This window comes from Echiichthys vipera (assembly GCF_963691815.1).
Source record: "Echiichthys vipera genome assembly, chromosome: 8".
Lineage (NCBI taxonomy): Eukaryota > Metazoa > Chordata > Actinopteri > Perciformes > Trachinidae > Echiichthys > Echiichthys vipera.
This window is the reverse complement of record NC_139833.1, coordinates 12,796,808-12,818,019: the sequence shown is the minus strand read 5'-3', so window position 1 is coordinate 12,818,019 and position 21,212 is coordinate 12,796,808. Positions and strand designations below refer to the sequence as shown.

General features: G+C 40.9%; 3 protein-coding genes across 6 annotated transcripts; 1 reads left to right on the top strand and 2 right to left on the bottom strand.

The window, feature by feature from the left end:
- Positions 1 to 1,345: 1,345 nt before the first annotated feature.
- Positions 1,346 to 4,450, bottom strand: LOC310951128 (uncharacterized protein). Its single transcript, XM_083919228.1, has 5 exons — positions 3,936 to 4,450; positions 3,478 to 3,584; positions 2,920 to 2,991; positions 2,465 to 2,611; positions 1,346 to 2,190 (listed from the first exon to the last, which is right to left on the bottom strand). The coding sequence occupies exons 1-5, from the start codon at positions 3,946 to 3,948 to the stop codon at positions 1,837 to 1,839; spliced, it is 693 nt and encodes a 230-aa protein (XP_083775354.1). The 5' UTR covers positions 3,949 to 4,450; the 3' UTR covers positions 1,346 to 1,836.
- Positions 4,451 to 6,011: 1,561 nt separating this feature from the next.
- Positions 6,012 to 13,599, bottom strand: flcn (folliculin). 4 transcript variants are annotated; one of them, XM_083919173.1, is made up of 12 exons: positions 13,373 to 13,599; positions 12,994 to 13,206; positions 12,672 to 12,854; positions 12,372 to 12,593; positions 11,818 to 11,984; positions 11,633 to 11,724; positions 10,006 to 10,169; positions 9,663 to 9,776; positions 8,346 to 8,469; positions 8,085 to 8,210; positions 6,725 to 6,827; positions 6,012 to 6,640 (listed from the first exon to the last, which is right to left on the bottom strand). In XM_083919173.1, the coding sequence occupies exons 2-12, from the start codon at positions 13,204 to 13,206 to the stop codon at positions 6,433 to 6,435; spliced, it is 1,716 nt and encodes a 571-aa protein (XP_083775299.1). In that variant the 5' UTR covers positions 13,373 to 13,599; the 3' UTR covers positions 6,012 to 6,432. The 4 variants fall into 4 exon arrangements, with proteins under 4 accessions (XP_083775299.1, XP_083775300.1, XP_083775301.1 ...); XM_083919174.1 differs by having other exon boundaries at positions 12,696 to 12,854; XM_083919175.1 differs by having other exon boundaries at positions 12,708 to 12,854.
- Positions 13,600 to 14,293: 694 nt separating this feature from the next.
- leng9 (leukocyte receptor cluster (LRC) member 9) lies at positions 14,294 to 21,113 on the top strand. The gene is made up of 7 exons (XM_083918300.1): positions 14,294 to 14,513; positions 17,341 to 17,434; positions 17,955 to 18,079; positions 18,172 to 18,498; positions 18,616 to 18,874; positions 20,175 to 20,298; positions 20,389 to 21,113. The coding sequence occupies exons 1-7, from the start codon at positions 14,366 to 14,368 to the stop codon at positions 21,049 to 21,051; spliced, it is 1,740 nt and encodes a 579-aa protein (XP_083774426.1). The 5' UTR covers positions 14,294 to 14,365; the 3' UTR covers positions 21,052 to 21,113.
- The last annotated feature ends 99 nt before the right edge of the window (positions 21,114 to 21,212 follow it).

Below are 21,212 nucleotides of genomic sequence, written 5' to 3'. Positions count from 1 at the left end.
CGGCATCAACAGTGGTCAAAGCTGCAGGAATATTATATTATATTATTCTCACTTCTGTCTCATTTGTGAGACATGTCGCTACGGTGTTCGTAAGCACAAAATACGGCATAATGCGTTGTTACCAGCCAGAATGGTTAACAGTGGCTAACCTGTTACTTATATAATATCATGTAGGCTATTTCCTTTGTCACTGGAGGTAAACCCAGAAAAATTGCCTGACATCTACGACATCTTTCCTAATTCACTGTCTATGGATCAGCGTCACTGTTTATTCTTGTTATCACAGACTGAAGTTTTAGCACTCTCGTTTTTGGATTTTGGAGAGTGGTTCATGCTTTTGACTGTCTTAGACCACAAGAACAACATGCAGGAATTTTTGAAAAATGGGTGCAGTTCCCCTTTAAGTAGCCTTAATAGTTGGACATGTGCACTGTCCACATGAGAATATAATTTCAGCCTTTGGCCTAATGTTTGTTTTCCTACTTTGTCCAAAACTGTCGTCTGACACTTTAATGATCCAACTCTTTGTGCATTCATCGTGAGTTCGTCCAATCCTTCCAAATTCTGATCGATTCAGGGGAAAAAAATTCAATGAAAGCTTGGGGTGCACGCCAAAAAGTCTGTTTCCACAGTGGCCAATGGTACATACCTCTGTTTTTTAAGGATTATGAAACAAGGAGGATCCTGTGACGACAATGGTGCACATTACATGCGTGGGTGTGTACAAGCAGGGGCAAGTGTGGGCACCAAAATTGTGGACTTTTTTTATTTCTTGCATTGATCCTGACAGGAGCCAGAAGATCTCTAAAGTCCTGTTGGATCCAGAGCGCATTCCTCTATCATCTGCAACTCGTCTCTCAATTTTTTATCAGAGTTACAAAATAGTTGTAAGCATTTGCACAATGGGAAATACTCTTTTAAAGAGCCAGCAGTAATGGGTGAGCTCACATGAATGTGGACTCTTAACATAAACTCCGTCATGTTGCTGGAATGCAAAATCATAAACAAAATCCATGACAATATAAATAAATGTTCTTACCGACAAACAGATGTTTTACTTGAGCCGTCAAAATGATACTGATGTTTGCAAGCATTGTTTGTAAAATATATTAAAAGTATATGAGGCAGAAAAATGCCCTATTATAATTCTGTTAGTACTGTTGATGCATTAAAGTGTCAGCATTTTACCTTTACATTTAATGACTTTATAACAATGCATCATATCTCTAACATAATCATTAGCTACAGCTGTCAAATAAACGCTGTGATGTAGAAACTAGCATAAATATGTACCTCAACATTGTACAGTACTTGATTAAATGTCATTGGTTACTTTCCACATAGACCGCAATAAATAAAGCTTATTTGGGATATCAAAAAACTAACGATGCATATATATATCTAAATGTCTTTAATTTACAAATATGTACAAAAGTAAACGCCCGTAGACTATAATATCTTACATTTACATGACATTCATTTTAAACAGTGATGGATTCCACATCAATAGACGATGGCTTATGTGCATTGGCTTGCTCAGCATTTAACTCTGGTTAGCATAAAGAGCATAGCTAGCTGGAGCTCGGGACTTGCTCTAGAGAGAATGGCTATACTTTTATATCTGTGATACCAGTTTGTTTACGGAGCACTTAGCTGTGTGAACTAACTTTGGACATTAAATGCAACCTGTGCGTGTCACTTCATATTAACAAAGCTTGCTGCATTAAAAAACACAAAGACACAAATATAAGAAAACAAACATTCAGTGCCAGGAAATGTCTTGCATTTTGTGTGCATCATCATCATCATCAAAAAAAAAAGATCCTTTTTTAGTTACTATGGCAACAACCACCAGTAGAGTCTGAATAGCAAGGGGCTCCAGAGAGAAGTGGGATATGATAGGGACGGAGGACCACCACTGGACAGAGGTGATGTAATGTCTATCATCTCGTCAGGCTGTCCGTCCTCCTCGCCGCTGATGGCTCGGGTCGTCAAGAGTCTGGCCCTCGACGGCCCGTAGTCCTTCCTCTCAACAGTGGGGGGCAAAGTTGGCAGGGTGCAGGTTTCGATGGAAGGTAAGCACCCGACCTCGAGCCATCGGGTGAGAAGTTCTGATGTTAGCTTGAGGAGTTCTTCAGGAGAGGAGGACAATGTGGTGAATTGGGCCAGGTCCGTCTCTTCCTGGAACCTCTGAGACAAGAAAACAAGGAACGAATGAAGATTTCCAAGAGAAGAAGAAGAAGAAGAAGAAGAGGGAGGAGGAGGAGGAGGAGGAGAAGAAGAAGAAGAAGGCACAGTCACAGGATCTTCAGGACTTCTTTTAACATACTTTTATAAATCCTAACATTTAAGTATGAATGCAGGAAGCAATCACATGTGAAAGGACCAGATATACAGAGTGAAACAAGACGTATAAAAAATAAGGCAACATGGTATCAAGATGTATTTGAGATAAAAACCCTACCTCTGTATTTTTATTCTTTTTTATAATTTTATCCAGTGTCTGCTTTAGATCCAGGATGAAGGAGTGATTTAGGTGCTCGTCCCAGAGGTTTCCGAGGAGCACATGCCAGGACTTCAGCAGGACTACTGCAGCAGGGAACACACAACACTGCAGGGGAAAGGTAGAGCAACACACCAAACCCCCAAAGTTAGATCTGTTGCGCAAAACACGTGACAAATCACCGCAAGCACCACATCAATTGCTCAATTACAAGTGAGACTGAAGGCTACGCAGTACAACAATCATTGTGCTAAACATTTACAATGGACTGTTGTAGTGGCTGAAGATTTGGTAAAAGCTAATGATTATCCTTTTAAATAAACCAGATGGTAGATGTTATGACAAACTCATAGACTGTAAACCCTTTTATTGCACATCAAACTCCACTTCCCCTTTTTATCTGATAAGCAACTCACCGGATCAGTGTTGCAGAGCATGCTTTTTGTGTAGCGGTGCACTACATAGTAGTCTTTTGGAAATACTGTCCGCTGGAATAGAGAACAAGCAAAGGAAAAGATGACGATACACTCACAGATTTTGAAATAAGTTAGCATTTTATACTTTAATGATTACTATACTGAGTTATGGTGATTGAGTTTGTCAATATCGATGCATTTATGTAGAAAACAAGAACCACTGAGTTGAAGCTACACACTATTTGAGTCCCTTGACTTTGTAGAGCTACACATGTCAGTCGTTAACACTGTTTGTCATCAGATAACTTTGCAGGTTACCAGATAACCAACAGAGCTGATTTATGCTCTATTTTCATTCATTTGAGTGAGATCTTCACCTTTGACCTCCTCTTTATGCCAGCTGACTGAACATTGTTAAAGATAGTAAATAGGCTACGTTTGGAAAGAGAACATATTATATACAGTGTGTATATATAGGACACTATATGAGAAGACACTTCCGATACAATGAAAGGACTACAATTAAAATTATCAACAAAACAAAGGTTTTTAACTTACAAATCCAGTCGGATTAGAATCGATAGTTGTTTTAATGTTTTTCACACCTTCCCAGTCAAAGTCACATCCACCACATCGGACAGTCAAGAGTGATAGCAACAGCAAAACTGTTAGAGGCATGAGTAAGAAGAAGACAGAACAGATTCAGATAATTGCTGGAAACTTTCTGTGGTTTTGTAGCTTGTTCAAACTGCATACCTACTAAAAACAATGACATCATTTCCTGCCTCAATTAGCCATTTCTGCAGAAAAACAACATGAAACAGGGCCAGTTGTTGCAACAGTTCTAATTGAATTAAGACACCGGAAATACTATGCTAACAAAGTAGCACAACAAATCCGTTTTGATTCACTGATTAAACAGGACTTTACAATAACCAGTTCAACTATTCAACTATTTCCCTACAAACTTTAAAGTTTGCAAAAAAAAGCACCAGCAGTTAATTCTAGTTTCTCACCTGGCAGTGACATCCTTTTATCTTTCTAAGAATGGACACTTCTCCATTTCTCTTGTTGACGGCAATCACTCTGCAGACGTGTTTCTGTGTCAGTCTGTGAAAGGCAAAGTTTCCTCCTCTGTGGTTTCTTGAGGTCTTTGACACAGAGTGCGATGCTGTGTCCTCTCCTTCACCGTTTGAGGTTCAGTCTTCTTGTTGACATCCCTTATACATTCCTTCCTTTTGAGTCCTTTTTGGTACTTTCCAATAAATGCCTCATTTATCCTCTCACGCCATCCTGCTCTCTCACTTTGGATTTTCCCACTTAAGCCTGAGTGGCTGGAGCCTTTTCCTATGAAAGCTTTTGTTTTGCTTTTTTACTATATGTCTTTCCCTTTCCCCCTCTCACTACTGACCTAGAATCTTCCTGAACAGCCAAATTTGAACCACTCCTTTCTCCCTCGAAACTGGTTAATGGATAAAGCGGGAGAGGCACTGGCCTCCTCTTCTCTGTCTCTCCCTCTGGCCACTCTGTGTGTCCTCACTCTCCGCTCAAAGTGAAAGTGCTCTGCTGGATTGCCTCTCTGCTCCCTTTAAGTCTCGGCCCCTCCCACCGCCACACGTTTTACCTCACTATTGACTGACCCGGCCCCCTCCCCCCATTCCCCGACACCCACCCTCTTACCCCCATCCTCCCCCTTCCAAACCAGGCCCGAAGAGGCTTAGTCATGCAGTTGGAGCGTATGTTTTTCATTTGGACTCTCCCCCACACCTCTGTGCCTGTGGATCCTCTGGTCTTATCCCTCAAGAGTCAGTGCACAATATTATCCTGTTTAATCATCATGATCTGCTTTTTTTCCCTTTTTTTTTATATAACTCAGGAATCACATTCCTTCGAAAAACAGGATTGCAACACTACGTCGCCAGAACTTGCAAGTCATTCCATGTGTGACAGCGTTCTGCAGTCATTTCTGTTTAAATCGGTTCCACAGGGGCGGCAGGTGTGATTGTGACGTCTAATATCGTGCACAGCTGTCATCGCCTTGTCCGTAAAGTGTTGTTCTGACTGTCCCCTCTGGTTGTGTGAATGTTATTTTGGTGTCTTGTTAGATGTCAGGAGGAGAGGAGTTAATTACAAATGAAAAGGAAGGAGGTACAAAGTTGTTTTTTCTTCTTCTTGTCAAAGAGGACTTGTCCTTTTTTTGAACACAAGCCAAAAGAAGCAAGACAGTTTCCCAAAGTCCCATCTCTGTTGACGGGAAAAGGAAACCGGAGAGCAGCGACTTCACCACAAGCAAAGCATTAACGCTCCCAGAGGCATCATCAACTCAAAACCTCTTCACATATACTGTGTGTTTAATGACGCGTAAAAAGAGCCAGCCGTTGCGCCGTCTTCCTGTTTCATACATTGCTTGCATATTGAGTGAGGTGAATATGTAACTAATTTGAGGAGTGGCTGAAAATTATGTTTGTGCTTCTTTTAGTGAAGCCTGCAAAATGAAATCGAGATTAGTGCTAGTCAGAGAAAAGCATAACAAAAAAAGGTTAACTATTAGGACACAATAGCAAAGTAGATCCATATTATAAAGAAAGGTAGAGTCAATAATATTTACAAATTCACATTATTTTCAACTACCTATTTACCTTTTTTTTAACACAATCACTACATAGGTAGCATAAAAGCATTTAAACAAAGCCGTATGTTGCTGAATTTTATTGACTGAAGTCTGCAAGATTCAGCAAAGCAACAGGCTCAAATAACCCTGGTATGAAAAGAAAAAAAAAAACTCAGCTTTTTAGTGGATCATTGTGTGCGACTGGCTCATTAAGAAGCCAAAATCCTGCTGATGTGGTCGGCTGTACTGGAGGCCTTGTTATGCAACCACGTTGTACATTTTAGGACACCAGAAAACCTTAGAAGTGTTGTCTTACACCACTTGAGGCTCGCTGGCTGACATCCACTCAAACAAGTGAGTGGGAGCTGGCGAGAAACGCTGCTCTTTCTCGTCCAACTCACTCCTTCCTTATTCTCCCCGTTCACCACCAGATGGAGCCAATTGTAGAATTTAAAAAAAAGGATTGAGTGATCGTTCATAATGATTTTTCTTATTTTTACTTTTAAAACATCAGAAAAAGATTAGACAAAGTGCAAAGTTTGTTTGTAATAAGTTAAACGTCACATATGAGTACGAAGAGCTCTTCTACAATAATTCCCTTTGACCAACAAAAGCCCTCGTACATTATCCAAACTGACCAAATGTGTTAATCTGTACAGGATAATAAATCAGGGTTAGAAACAGTAGATTTTTCATTAATAAAAAAAAAAAACAATGATGAAGAGCTAAAGCATGTCTGTCATCCATTCACATTCCTCTTTCATTTCCCCTACAAGTCCCAAACAGTTCACAATACCGAGGATGAAAGGATTCTTGATTTCACTTTCCCTTAAATAGTATTTCCCCCTCTTTTCAGCTCCCTTTATTTCACCCCCTCTACCTCCTCCTCCTCCTTCTCTTTGTCACTGGCTGGGGCTCCTCTCTCCTCCTCGGACGGCCGTCATTAAATGACTCTTATAGGTTTTGCTGAGTCCAGTCATCCAGAATTTGAGTAGCCTGACGTTGTCCTCCTCGCCCGTCCCTGTGGCGCCAAGGAGCGCCAGAACCTTCTGGGTGTCCTCCCTCCCTCGCCCGTCCACTTTGGAGAACTTGAACAGCACTTTGACTTTACTGAAAGAGAGAGAATCGGCTTTGAGAGTCATACTTAGGTCGTCTTCAGTACGAGTGAATAGATTTTTTTTAATTTTTGCTCACTTCATCCACTCCTCCTTCAGACACAGCAGGCAGTGAGAGACGACGTCCACAGACAAGTTCTCGTTCGACAGAGCCACCTCGAGCTTGTTCAGTAACGTAGGACCTGGAAGAAGGGGACAAAGATTGTTTGAGTTACTCATATGATTCTTTATTTCTAAGTTCAACCTTTTTTTTTTAAAGTTGCCGTTCTCTGAGGAGGCCTTGGACCTTTGTGGTGGCCCGGGATCGGTTTCCAACCTGCGGCCCCCTGCGGCGTGTCGTCCCCTCCCTCTCCCCCCTACCCTGTCACTCTTCAGCAGCTCTAATAAAAAATGTTTTAAATGCTCTAAAAAGCAATCTTTGTTGGCCTCAGTTGGCCTTCACGTGTTTCCTACCAACTGAAACACCTATAACAAGGAGCCTTTAATATTTCATGGCTATTTAGTCATAAAAACGCGCCTACGCATTTCAGCCTCACTTGCTATAATGAAGGCCTTAATGTCTTAAATGCGTAGGCATGTTTTTATGACTAAATAGCCATAAGATATTTAAAGGCTTTTTAAAATATTTCCCTCTTGAGTGCCTCAGATTTCACAACTAGTAGGAGACTGAAGAGCACTGTAGGGCCACTGTCTACACACCAGAAAGTGAGAAAGTTGTTTTTCGCATTTTCACCTTTGTTTGACAGAAGACAGTGCAGAAAGCTTAGCGGAGCTAGAGAGGGGTACAGCATGACCTGCAATAAAGGTCTCAAGGCAGCAGCTGAAGCCAGAATGTTATGCTCTGAAACTACTCGGTTACCAAGACGCCCCGTGTTATCTCAAAACCTTGTTGACAAAAGAGTTTTGAATGAAAACCTGTGAAAAGAACGGCTGTGGGCCAAGAAACAAATCTGTTTTTGATGTGGACCCAGATCCTGGGACAGGACATGTCTGAACATTTACAGATTAACTTCTGCTCCTACGTAAACAGAAATCTGTCCCACATAACAGAACACTGTATATTTTAATGCAGATTCAGATCCAAGTGATGATCAAACATTATAAAAATATTTTCTGTGGTTAATCAAAATGAATTAGTTTAAAGGAGACATATTTTTGCTCCTTTTTAGGTTCATACTTGTATTTAGGCTTTCTACTACAACATGTTTACACGCTTTAATGTAAAAAAAACAACAAAAACAATACAGGCTGTGTGCATTTCTCTGTGGATTGAGCGTTTTGATACTTTCACAGTTTTTTTTATAGCATCTCGACCTGCTTTACAATAAAAATATGTATATTTATATAAAATGTATACTTTTTATACTTTTTTTTTACAATATCAGACCATCAAGTCAAACACATAGTGACTATTTATGACTTGAGATATGCATGCTCACCCCTGTCTGTGGTCTGTGTGTTGGAACTGGTGATGGTGAACTGATAAAGTGAGGAGAGGTCGTCTTCAACCACTGCTGTGATCTGATAGCTTCTCTCTGAACTGACATCCACCAGCACTGAAAACTCTACAGAGCAAACAAATAAATATAAAAATCAACACAAGATGACCCCCAAGTACAAACCTACAACTTGTAACAGCAGGTCTGTTTGAGGTTTCACAGCAATATATTCACAGTGCAAGTCTGCAGAGATTATTCTACCTGAGGAGATGACGTGTGTTGGAATAGACACATCTGGGCTGAGACCCAGGAAGTTGCATTTGTAGGCCTCCTCATACTGAGCACTGTACGGCACAGAACGCACACAGCCTACTGGGAGCAAAGACTGAAGGGATACAGGACAGAGAAGCAGATTAGAAATGTGGTTTGCTAAATAAGCATGTTAATGGCTCTGCTCACCCTCTCACTCATTATGGCAGATTTAGACATGTCACATCAGGACGAGCACAGGTGTAATTTATATAATCAATGATGACTGATCACATTTATGCTCTTAGTAACACCAAGATGTCCGCTGTGAAAAAGACCTGGGAAGTTGCATAAGGCAAAAAAGAACATAAAAAACAATTTCAAAATGATCACAGAAAAGTATTTACACTGAAATATCTTTCCACGGTGAAAAGGAACAATAATCGTCTAATGAAAACAGTTACATGCTCTGTCTCGTTTGTGTATCTGGCACACAGTTTGTAGAAAGATCAGGGAAACATGTACAGGCAAAGATGATTTCAGGGCGTGTTATGGTGGCTTAATAATAAAATGTCTTCAGGCAAAATTGGAAATTAGTCAAAAATAAAACTGAATGCTCAAAAATATCTTTGTGGGAGAATGACTGAAATCGAATCCAATACAATTAATTTATATCACATAAAATATGGTTATGTAAGAAAGTATTAATAAGTAGATTAAAGATACTAGATTAAAGTACTTTTCAACCTTAACAGAATTAAACATGTTTCAATTTCGTTATACTACACTGCATTTATAGGACCCATATTCTGCTCATTTTCAGGTTCGTCCTTCGTATTTAAACATGTTTTCATGGTTTAATGTTCAAAAAACACATTATTTTTCTCATACTGTCTGTTTGAATATACATGTATACAGCCTCTGTCTGAAACACTCTGTTTCAGCGCCGGTTTCTTTAAGAGCCCCTCCTGAAGCCCAGTCTGCTCTGATTGGTCAACGTTTCTGAGTCTTCTGCATCTGCGCTCTCTGCAGCGTCATTGCAGCTGGGGAATGGCTGTAACAGAACCGTGAAAACCGTAAAGAAGTCCTGACGGCTTGTTTAAAGGCACAGTTTAAGCGGACTGTGTGCGTTTCTCTGTGGACTGAGCGTTTTGATACTTTCCCAGGATTTAAATAACACCACATGGAAATCTCACTTTTTATTTTAAGGGACTTTTAACTTCTACAGTGGCTCAACTCATCACTTGCCCTAACTGATATTTTCTCACATCATAAAAACAGTGTCTTTCCTAAAGAAGCAGAAAGCGATGTAGCAGTAGAGTAAACTACCTTGAGCACCGTAAAAGCCGACTGGATAAGCCCAGGGTCTGCACCTCTCCATATGACCTGATTTCCCATGAGCACGTGCCACACTAGCTGACGAAACTCAGCAGCCCCGATGACCTGCAGGACAAAGCAGACTGCCATGAACAACAGCTCAGAAATAATGTAAAAATGTGAATAATAGTTACTAAAATGTATGTATTTAATGCCATAAAACTACAAATTCTGGCAAAAGCTGTGTTAGTTTTGGTCAAAGGTAAAGAAAACAATACAGTAGAGTTGTATATCTCCTTTCGTTTTCTTTTTTCTGCACAACAAAATGACAAGATGAAAAAGTACCCAAGTTTACCTGTCTTAAATGCCTCAGAGACCTAAATTTTGGGCCTGGTAATTCATTCAACTTTTCATCATCACACAGAAAGTGCAGGCCCAGTTCCTGCTCTGATTGGTGCTGCTGTGACGTAGAGCCGCCTCCTTCTGCTCCCTCCCAGCAGCTCATTTCCTCCTCTTGCTCTTTTGGAAACAGAGAATGAAATAAAAACAGAAATAGCGATGGTCAAAAGTTTCAAGCCAACCACCGATGTAGGGGAAACTCCACAGGAAATGTTTTACAGGGGGTTGGCTATATACCCAACTCCATATATAGAGTGTAATATGCACATGATGCTATTTCCAAGCTAAAATTAGCACTGTACATCTCTGCCTGTAATCTCACCTCTAATCTATGACTAACTTCAATTTCCAATACAGCATTTCCGAGCTAGCACAAGTTGAAACAGCTGCCCCTGCAGTATCAGAATGACTGAGCGTAAACATGAAACAAAACTTATCTGTACTGCTTTGACAATGCTTAATATTGATGATGTACTCATTTTCTCGAGTTGTATTTCATGTGTATTTATTAATCACAGATATGAAGTTTATGTACTGAAAGGGAACAGGGTATTAAAATTCCACAACCTAAGAGCCGCACTGGACACGGAAATATCGCTGCAAATCTTTTAATCACTTTCTAAATCTTGACTAATAATGGTGTAAACACTTTCTGGAAAAGAAGTGTATTTGAGTACAATGGCTCAGTGAACCACTCTGTCTCCGCACTGACTGACCCGGTGAATCACACTTTCAGAGGAGACTTCTCAGACTGATGATAAAACCATGGCACATTGTGCAAACACATGACATCTGCTGATATCATCTTCCAGCAACAAGAGGCCAAATCTTGACATGTTGAACACTCTGCTAAAGTAAATTATCTTCCTTTTTCTTATATGTTTCATATCACTGGACAATAAAATATATATTATATAATTGCCTTTATTTAATGTCATGCGTTCCAACATAAGGTTTTGCTTACCAGACATAAATAACACCTGGAATTACACGCACGCACGCCACAAGCTATTTTTTTAAGTCTCACTGGATCATTTTTCATCTTCAGCTTTGAACAAAGTCACAGGTTTGAACAGATGTTAGATGAGTAAAAACAAAAGTTTAGTTAAAAATCATCCCGTTTTATTAAAGTTATAATTTAGAGTTAGAGTTTTATAATATATGTGCCTGTGGCGTCACTCCCTCCCTAGATAGACCTACAAATGCGCCGCCATGTTAGTGACACTGCTGACAGCGGTTGGTCTGCTGGCGAATATGGTCAAGCTTGTCACTAATGGTTATGCTGCGTTAACTTGTAATCGTAAATCTGGAACTTCTGAGTCAGGCTTGTAGTAAGGGCAGAAGTGTAATAGGAACATGTGTGTGTATGGATTTAAGAGGGACACATATGGAGGACGGACCTGAACTGGAGAGGTGAATGTGTGTCAATTAAGTTTACAAAAAAATGAAAAAGTCAATACGCATAACGACCACAAACGTGACAAGATGGAGGGATCTGAATGAACAGTTACCCCTTACCGCCACAGAGGCCGCTAGAAACAGAGTATCTCAAATCTTATGGAGTACAACTTTAATGTGACTACCTGTTTGTTTCTCTATGAGCACCAGTGTGTCCTCAGTGGGGGCTCCCTCCAGCAGCTTCTCTGTCAGACGACAACCACATGCCTTCAGCAGCCTGGAGACAATGTGAAAACACAAATCCACGTGTCGAGGTGAGGCATTAACAGACAACGGCTCGTTTGTGACAGTGGGGCCGACATCGACTCACCAGCTGAAGGAGGAGTGCAGGCTGGCCCAGAGGTTGGGATGCTGGGTAAGAGAGGTCAGTGATCGGGCTGCGTTGCCACTCCTTTGGTGTGGGAAAACTGCAGGCGAGAAGACACTGTTCATCCTCACGGCTCTCTGGGGACAAACTCCTTGTTCATTGTCAAACACCTGGTGGAAAGAACAGTTTGTCATGTGTTGAATCAAGGATCTCATGCATGTTTTGTTTTTTCTACATCTGTGTTTTTTGGTGAAGATATCCCTCGGATTGCTGCCTCACTATGCACACATTCACACTCACAAAGAGCTTAAACACATACTCGTAATCTGCAACTTGATTTACTTTTTCTATTTTTCTGAAACGTGAATATATTAGCGTTATTACAGCAGTATATAGGTAAGATTACTCTTCAGGCACGTATCTATAAGAGCACCTAATTAATATTTCTATTTGAGTAAACTGTGTCCTGAGACTTTTGTTATGATTTGGCACTATAAATAAAATTGAATTGAATTGAATTGTATAAATGCATGTTGTGTACATGTTGTGCACCCTACCTTGAGGGCTGTGCTTTGCAGGCTCTGTATAGTGAGTTTAAGGTGGCGTAACAGGAAAGGCCAGGAGTTGATCAGGTAGATCCTGTCCATTGCTACCATGACAATACTGTACCAGCGCTGGAAGCCCCTGGCCAGGCTGTCTTTGATAAAGAAGGTGTGCGAGAACACAAAACCGTGTTGCTCATCTCCGAAGAAAATGGGTCCTTCACGGCCGGGACACACCTGATGAAACGGAGAGAAATTAAGTAGAAATATACGGGGCGACAGAAGTTTATTGTGTGTATGAGATGTGTGACTCACACACACATATGCATGCAGACGTACGTCGCTGTTTACCTCACAGCTGAGGCTGCGTACGCACGCCTGACGGACCACGCTGAACAGCTGTGACTGTCTGGGATGCTGGTGGCTCAGGAAACGTATACCTGTCTCATCATCGATGCTCACGAAGCCCGGGTGAGATGCAGGAAGAGATCGACATCCCTATGAGGCAAGGAGAAGAGGACAATTAGCACTTTGAGATAGATGACAGGACTACAGGCTCATCTGCATACCACAGTTACAGCTGGAGCGCTATAATGTAGAAGACAGGGGGAGGGCTTGGTTCAAATGGAGTCTTTACCTCACACATTTCTCCTCTCTGTGTGGCCGAGCTGTTGGCCCTCATGGTCAGCCCTTCACCCTCCCGGTCACCATCTCGGTCCCTGTCCCCAGGCACCGGGGCACCCATCTGGGATGAAGGGGATGGGGATGGAGGGTGCAGGGCCTCGGTGCAAAACAACGTCCGAGGTCCATGGAGCTCACAGAAGTGACAGAGAGCAACCAGAGCATTCATCTGGGAAAGGGAGATTAAGTTTTCCAAATGTTTATTTGTGCTGAATATGTTTTGAGTTTCATGTAAGTTCATAACAATACAACAACAATAACAATAACATGACAGCACCAGGTCACAAGAGGGTTAAGACATGGTAATTACAGCACGTGATGTCAGATAGTCTTACCTTCAGCACAGATTCAAGTTCAACAAATGACTGGTGCTCAATGCTGCTTCACAAAAGGACATTCATTGGTCGCTCCGTCCACAAAAAAAGCATTTATGTAAAAAGCAGCATATTAAAAGAGTGATTTAAAAGAAGCCAAGTCATTGGTTCAGTCCGTTTTGCAGATACACATGACTCTCAGTCTCTAAGTTTTCTACACTTTTCCTTGCTCTGTTGTTTCCCTCCTGTGCAGCAGCTGCTAGCGTGCAACAACAGATCCTGTCACATGACGCAGAGTCACGCGCTCGAGTACAAGTGACGCATGTTTCAGCCAGCGCGTGCTTCCCCCCCTTTTTTTAACCGTTAAGTCTAAAAACCTCGACTATCTTTTTTTAAGCGATACGAAAATCAGCCAACAACATATATATTCGCGGATATCAGGCTTTGAATTATGTTTCTCCAAAGGCATTTCATCGACGAAAGACCCGTAAAACTACATTACCCATGATTCCCTGCGCGACAACAAACTCAGGGTCAAAGTGCGTTAATAAAAGTCAGACTCGAGCTGCTCCTTCGGTTTAGTAAGTATGTCAAAATTACACTTCCTTTTTATGTTATTATTGTTTTTACATTTTAAATAAATTTTTGTTATTGTTTAAAACACATTTAACATGTAAGAAAAGTCAAACAAGTTTAAAAAGAAAAGTCAAAAATATTTTCCAGGTGATTTTTTTAACGACTAATTCATGTTGTTTATGTATTATCTAAAAGTTATTATGATTTAAAAAATATAATTTGATTTAGTTGCTATTTGTTATTTTTTGAGTTGTTTTTTTAATGGTAACCAAGCACTTCCGCATTAGCTGGGTGTTTGTTGACAGTTCAGTATTCCAGTTTTAGGAGTGTCCGGTTTTCACTTCAGTTTTTCGTGTCAGACCAAAGTAAAGCAGCAAACACCGCAGCGGACGCGTTTGAAGTAACATTTGCCTTTTTTAAATCACAGATTTGAGCATCATGGCTTCAGACGGATCAGGAGTTCCCTCAGCTCCACCAGAGGACCAGAGCGATGAGGAGGGGACCCCCCTGACAGACACACCCCGTCCAGCTGCAGGGGTCTGCGCTGACCCTCACTGTGGAAAAGACACCCTAAAAACCACAGCAGGTAAATCCCCCTGATACACAGTAACTATTATTTATTACATGGTTCTTAGAAGGCTTATAACTTCATTTCACAATCAGAATAAATTTGAGTAGTATGTAATCAGATTGCATATCGGGAATTTGACGTGATTTTGTGTTTAGTGGAGATATACTCATATAAAAACACAGAATACACATAGAAAAAAATGATATACATAGGAAAATACAGATTACACATGGAAAAACACAGAATATACATAGAAAAAAACTGAATACCCCAAGAAAAACATAGAATATACATAGAAAAACACAGAATATACATAGAAAAACACAGAATACCCAAAGAAAAACACAGAATATATATAGAAAAACACAGAATATACATAGAAAAACACAGAATACCCAAAGAAAAACACAGAATATACATAGAAAAAAACTGAATACCCAAAGAAAAACACAGAATACCCAAATTGAAACACAGAATACCCAAAGAAAAACACAGAATACACACAGAAAAAACTGAATACACCTGGAAAACACAGAATACCCAAAGAAAAACACGGAATATACATAGAAAAACACAGAATACCCAAAGAAAAACACAGAATACACACAGAAAACACCGAATACACCTGGAAAACACAGAATACCCAAAGAAAAACACCGAATACACCTGGAAAACACAGAATACACAAAGAAAAACACAGAATACACTTGGAAAACACAGAATACACAAAGAAAAACACAGAATACACTTGGAAAACACAGAATACACAAAGAAAAACACAGAATATACACAGAAAAACACAGAATAAACATAGAAAACAGAATATACATGAAAACACAAATAATACACAGAATTTAAAAGTTACACTCAGAAATTAGGTTGGACGGTATATAAGAAGAAGAATTTAAAAGATATTAATATAGAATATAAAATATAATATAAAACGTGTATACTGTATGTGCAGGTGATTACGTTAATGTACCACACTGTGATCAGGATTTGGTTAATATCATTTGTGAGGCATTTTACAGCTATAGGTAAGTCCACGTATCACACTTTGAAGAGACTGTTTATTAACTCACATTACGGAAATCAGTCTGACTCTTCACCAAGTAATCTACACAAGTTCTCAGTGTGTGATACACTTCTGTGTTACAGTGAATAATTTGATTCCTGGTAAGTAGTTCTCTTAGTTGTGATATCATGTGGCTTGAGCCCCTACCGTAAAAGGCAGAGCTGAATGAGATTCTGAACATCTGTAATGAAGCCAACGTTTTGATTTCATGCCGGGCGGCCCGGCTGGAAATGTGTCAGGGGATCAGGAAGTGAGTCAAGAGCCGTAAGTATTGGCTCTGGCCTCCAAGTCCACTATGAGACCAAGATTAAATATCAGTTTTTTTTTTCTCACTTACTAGTATCACTGGGCTTAAATCCAGACAAAACTTCCCAAGGAATACAGAATGTCTTCATTATTATCTTACCCAATAACTTCCAGTCTCAGTTACTGAGATCTTATGTCTGGAAACAGTTAAAAGATTGCTTAAAGTTTGCATATGTTCTCCCATGACCCAGGCAATCTGTGCCAGCCAGTGCCATTTCAGTGGGAGGGGAGATATTTTAGCTGATAATTAAAGGATTTCAGGCGTGAGTCACATCCAGTCCTGCTCTCTGGAAATAGAGTTACAGGGTGTGTGGTATGTGTTTGCGTTCACAGGCAGTCGCATCCCCACTACTTGGCTGACATTGGAGTCGTCTGGGGCCAGTCATTGCCACCTGTTACATGAGTTACACTCTTTGGAAGTGCATTGGACAGGAAATGTAGTGTTATGGACCCCGTTTTCCTCTTGGGGATTAATCACTTATTTATTCTTTAATTGTAACGTCAGATCTGCTTGAGATAAGGATTTGAATCTAGTTTAAAAATTGAGGGCAGGTGATATATATTTCCTGACGTCTGTACATTTAACTGGCAAGCTCATGTACAGGACACAACTCAACCATGTAATGAAAACACATGCAGATAACTTAATTTCCTCCACATAATACTGATTTCTAATATTTTCTTTTATCCAGCCTGCTGGCTTATGTAACCAGTCAACACTCTAATCTGAGAACATCCTGCTATTAAAGGTATTTTCAGTGTTAGTGAAAACAACTATGAACTGGCAGGGTGTACTTTCCTGTGTACCTGTGTATCCTCTCTGGATTTCAGGTTCAACTGAGGTTCAGTTTGGTCTCCCGGGCAGTTGAGAAAAGATTTGGTAGTCATGTTTGTGTTTGTTCTACCTCATGAACTCTGTACCTGAGAGAGACCCTCAACATAGGTGACTAGGCTGGGAACCGTAGGGTCGCCGGTTCGAGTCCCTGTGTGGACCATGAATGGAGTGTGGACTAGTGACTGGAGAGGTGCCAGTTCATCTCCTGGGCACTGCCAAGGTGCTGTTGAGCAAGGCACCGAAACCCCAAATGCTTGGGGCGCTGATTAATTGGCAGCCCCTCGCTCTGACATCTCTCCATTAATTGCGTGTATATATATATATGTGTGTATTTCGGGCCTGTATGTGTAACCTGAATAATAATAACAGAGTGAAAAAATTGAATTTCCCCTTGCGGGATAAATAAAGGAATTCTTCTTCTTCTTCTTCAAAACCTTTAATCACCTGCACAAAGACTAGGCTGCTGGTGCTACATGGGGTTACTTTGGGCAAAATCTGCTTATCTAGTTTGCCGTTGCTTTGTTTTTAATGTAATTTAAATATATAGTCCATATCGAGAGGTTGCTAACTGTCATTACAGTTTAATTTCACATCTATTCTGCTTCTTTTCTCTCTATCATTGACAGAGTCAGCAGAACAGGATGAGACCGGAGTCAACGTGTGCCAGTTTTTCCTGATGGGAAAGTGTCGTTTTGGAGACCGATGTCGTTCGTCTCACAGGTCTGATCGCTTTACCTTGTTCAGCAAACTCACCAGCAGGATAAAGGATGACTTTTTAAAAAAATGTATAATTAGATTCATGTCAATACATTTTTAGTAACACTAAATGGGTTCGCAAATTTTCCTAGCACTAAGGCGGTTAGCTTTAAATATATGTCTGCCTGAATGTAAGGGTTAGGGTTAATTCTCCGTCAAAATGACTTCTGCAACAATTTCAGCCACTAATATCTATTATATTTTACATGTGGGCGTGTGAGTATTGTTTCAAAACAGACTTGAAAAATGTGAACCTGTTCTTTATCGACATTATTGTGTGTGTTTGTTGTTGCACACCAGACACACACTGATGACTTAACTCTGGCTAAATATGTGTGCTGTTCAAAGTTCAGTATGCTACATGAAGGTTAATCTGTGCCAAATAGAATTAAGACTAAGAGCTTTTTTTTTTTTTTTCCATCTGTCATGTTTCACTTGTATATGCTGATGTTTTTTTTCCACTGCTGTTGCTCTCTTGTCTTAGTAACCCATCACTAGATGATTCAGGGGCTGTCTCTCCTGACCAGGATGACAAACAGGATGAAGAAAAAATGGAAAAACATAAGAAGAAAAAGAACAAAGCAACAAAGCCAGAATACGAGGCAAAAGGTCACTCCACATGTCATCTGATAATAAAAGGCCACTTTTTCCTGCACATTCATGTGTTTTAACACTTTCATTTATATCTGACTCTCCCACAGAAGTGAACAAAAAGCCCCGCATGCGCACAGCAGATGACGTTATCTCTCGGATTGTGTGGGACTCATCGGTGGATGGATCAGAATTTGTAGTGGGGTATGTGGATCGCTTCCTTGGTGTGCTGGAGCGTCCCTTCAATGACTTCAACTGGGACATCAACCCCTGTGACTGTGATTACTCTGCTGAGCTTGCCCTGCCAAAACACAGGATCCAGTACTTCACCTACAGAGGGCACCGCGTCTGGGACCGCCACAGCAGGACTGACAGGGTGTTTGGCTCCACCGGTCAATCTCTGGCTCCCCCCTTTGGAGGGGAGGAGGAAGTAAAGGGTGAGAGTGGACCAGTTATTGCTAAACCACCTTACAAACAACTAAATATTATGTGACATACAAAAAATGCACTAAAGCCTGTACAATCTAACCAAATCTAACCGTTTGTTTCACAAGAAATTTACACAGAAGAACAGGAGCAACAGCAAGACGGACCTGAAACAACAGAAGAGCAGACTCCTGCTGTCAGTGGGCAGAGAGAGAGTGAAACAGAGGAGTGTACTTATCCTGAGAGCACACATCTGGAGGAAGAGAAGCAGAGAGAAATGACTGCTCACACGCCTGAATCAGCACAGCCAGCTCCGAAGTGCCGAGAACAAAATTCACAGGAACAACAGGATCAAGGAGCATGTGCTATGGCGGAGGCTGCAACGAGGTCTGGAGTTCATGTTCATCCTGTAAAGTTTACTTAGAACAAATAACAACTCCTGTACACAACAAAATAGCATTTAACTGTCTACACATTCTCTACTCAGTTTGTTCAATGCAAAATGCCAACTTTCCAATGCATTTTTCACAATTTTCTGACATTTTAGGGGTGTGGATGGGGGACAGCAATGTTCAGGGGTAGATAAAAGGTCAATAGCAGATGCCACATAGAAGTGGCAAACATTATCAGCAACCTGGAAATCAGTGTGAGACGCAGCCAAGCATGTGTCAAGTTGTTCTAGTCATAAATCAGAAATAAAACAGGATTATTTATCAATTAATTGATTCATAGAAATGGTAAAGTGGATGATGGCCATTCTCTTGTTGCAGCAATTTTTGGATTGTTACCATTTGTTACTCACATTTGTTGCACAATTGAACCATTTTAACAAATCAATAATTGATTAAAAAAAAGTAGTGATAGAAGTGGTATCAAGAACTTTGGACATTTGTAGACTTTTTCAAGATTTGCATTTTTCAGAGTTTGGGTGGCGAGTACTTTTGTTGTGGAAGCTGCTCAGAAACCCTCTCACTGTCAGTTTACCTAGGAAAGCCACACATCCTCTGAATGTCCTCGGTCTCTAGTAGACTGTGATTATCCTCGAGGTCATAAGAGGTCATTTAATACATTGACCTCAAGTTTCAAAAAATGTCTCACTATAGGGAAATGACTACTATGGAGGCATCACCACCCATGAACACAAATGGGCTCAATGACCATGCCAGGTTCCCTCGCCAAAATTTTGCCGAACTTTGGGGATTTATTTAGCCTCCGTCCCGACAAACCTGCTACAGCCTCTGGTAAACAATCGGGAAAATGCTCAGTTTGAGTGGATTGCTCAAAAGTGTTCATAGCTAAACATATATGGCTTCAGGTTTAGATATTAAAACTATATATACTGTACATATATTTGGTATGTAAGAGCAGATAACTGAGCAATTAACACAATGATACACGATTAGAACCTGTAAAATTTCCCTTTCACTAGACGCATTTTTGTGCATTTTGAAGATTCACACTAGAAAAGCTTTATGGAAACTAAATGTGATACAACTTACTCAAATGTGCCTAGGTTGATGTGCTAAATTCACTTTTTTCCTCTTAAAATCGGCTCAACAATTGAATGGAACCACAGCTACTGTGTCACTATGAAGTAACATTTTACACTTAGGAAATTGTATGTTTTGTGACTTGCAAGATACTTTCCTGCCTCTTGAGTAATTTTACTCATTTGTTTTGAATTTAGACCGAAGGCTTTAGACGACCAAATGTCCTTTTGCCAAAAAGAGGAAGCAAGTGTAAACGAGGAGGGGGAGGAAGAGAATTTGGCAGAATGGCAGGAAAGCTGGGAAGGCAATAAAGATGCTTCGGTGGGTGCAGCACAATTCACCCCGAAATACGTTCTTGTGCTGCTGTTACAGTTCCTGTTTAACAGTGATTCTCTCCTCTGTTATGCACAGAGTTATCTCGAAGCCATGAACATCAGCCAGAGTCCGTCAACACCTCTGAAGCAGAGAGAGGAGAAACGTGGTGTTCGCCCCCCTAAAAAACGACCCACGCACTTCATCACCTTCAGAGCCAACACTCCTGCTATCCTCTCCTGTTTCCAGCAGCTGCAGGAGGAGATCACCTCCCTTCTACCCTCCTCTGCCCCTCACTGGCAGCCCGCCACCAGCCTTCATGTCACCATGTGCCTCCTGAATTTACCCGGTCCAGCTGAGGTTGCCGCTGCTGGGGAGATCCTCCGACGGTTTGCCCACTTGGATCGTAACCCACCGGTGACTCTGACCTTTCCAATGAGGCTGAAGCATTTCAATGGGAGAGTGCTGTACCTGGGCCCCCAGCCTCAGCTTCACCTCCAGCAGCTCAACAGCGGCTTGCAGGAGGCCTACAGGAATGTGGGCTGGCTCCACAAGGACTCGCTCAACCCGCGCTACCACCTCACACTGGCCAAGGTAGTGGGCTACGAGGGAGACAGGATTTTTGATGGGGTGGGGGAACTGAAGGTGGGGAAGGGTTTAAATTTTGGCCGTCTGCCAGTAAACACCTTACATCTTTGTACCGTGAGTGGTTTGAAGGTAGATGGTTTTTACGAGACCGCATGCACAGTAACTCTTCGATGATAGAAGAGCGGGCCATTTCACATACACACACTATACTGTATATATATATATATATATATATATATATATATATATATATATATATATATACGTTAATACAACGGGTGCAACACCTCTTGAGATTTGCACTAGCCGTGATGTGGCTAAATCTGATGTATGTG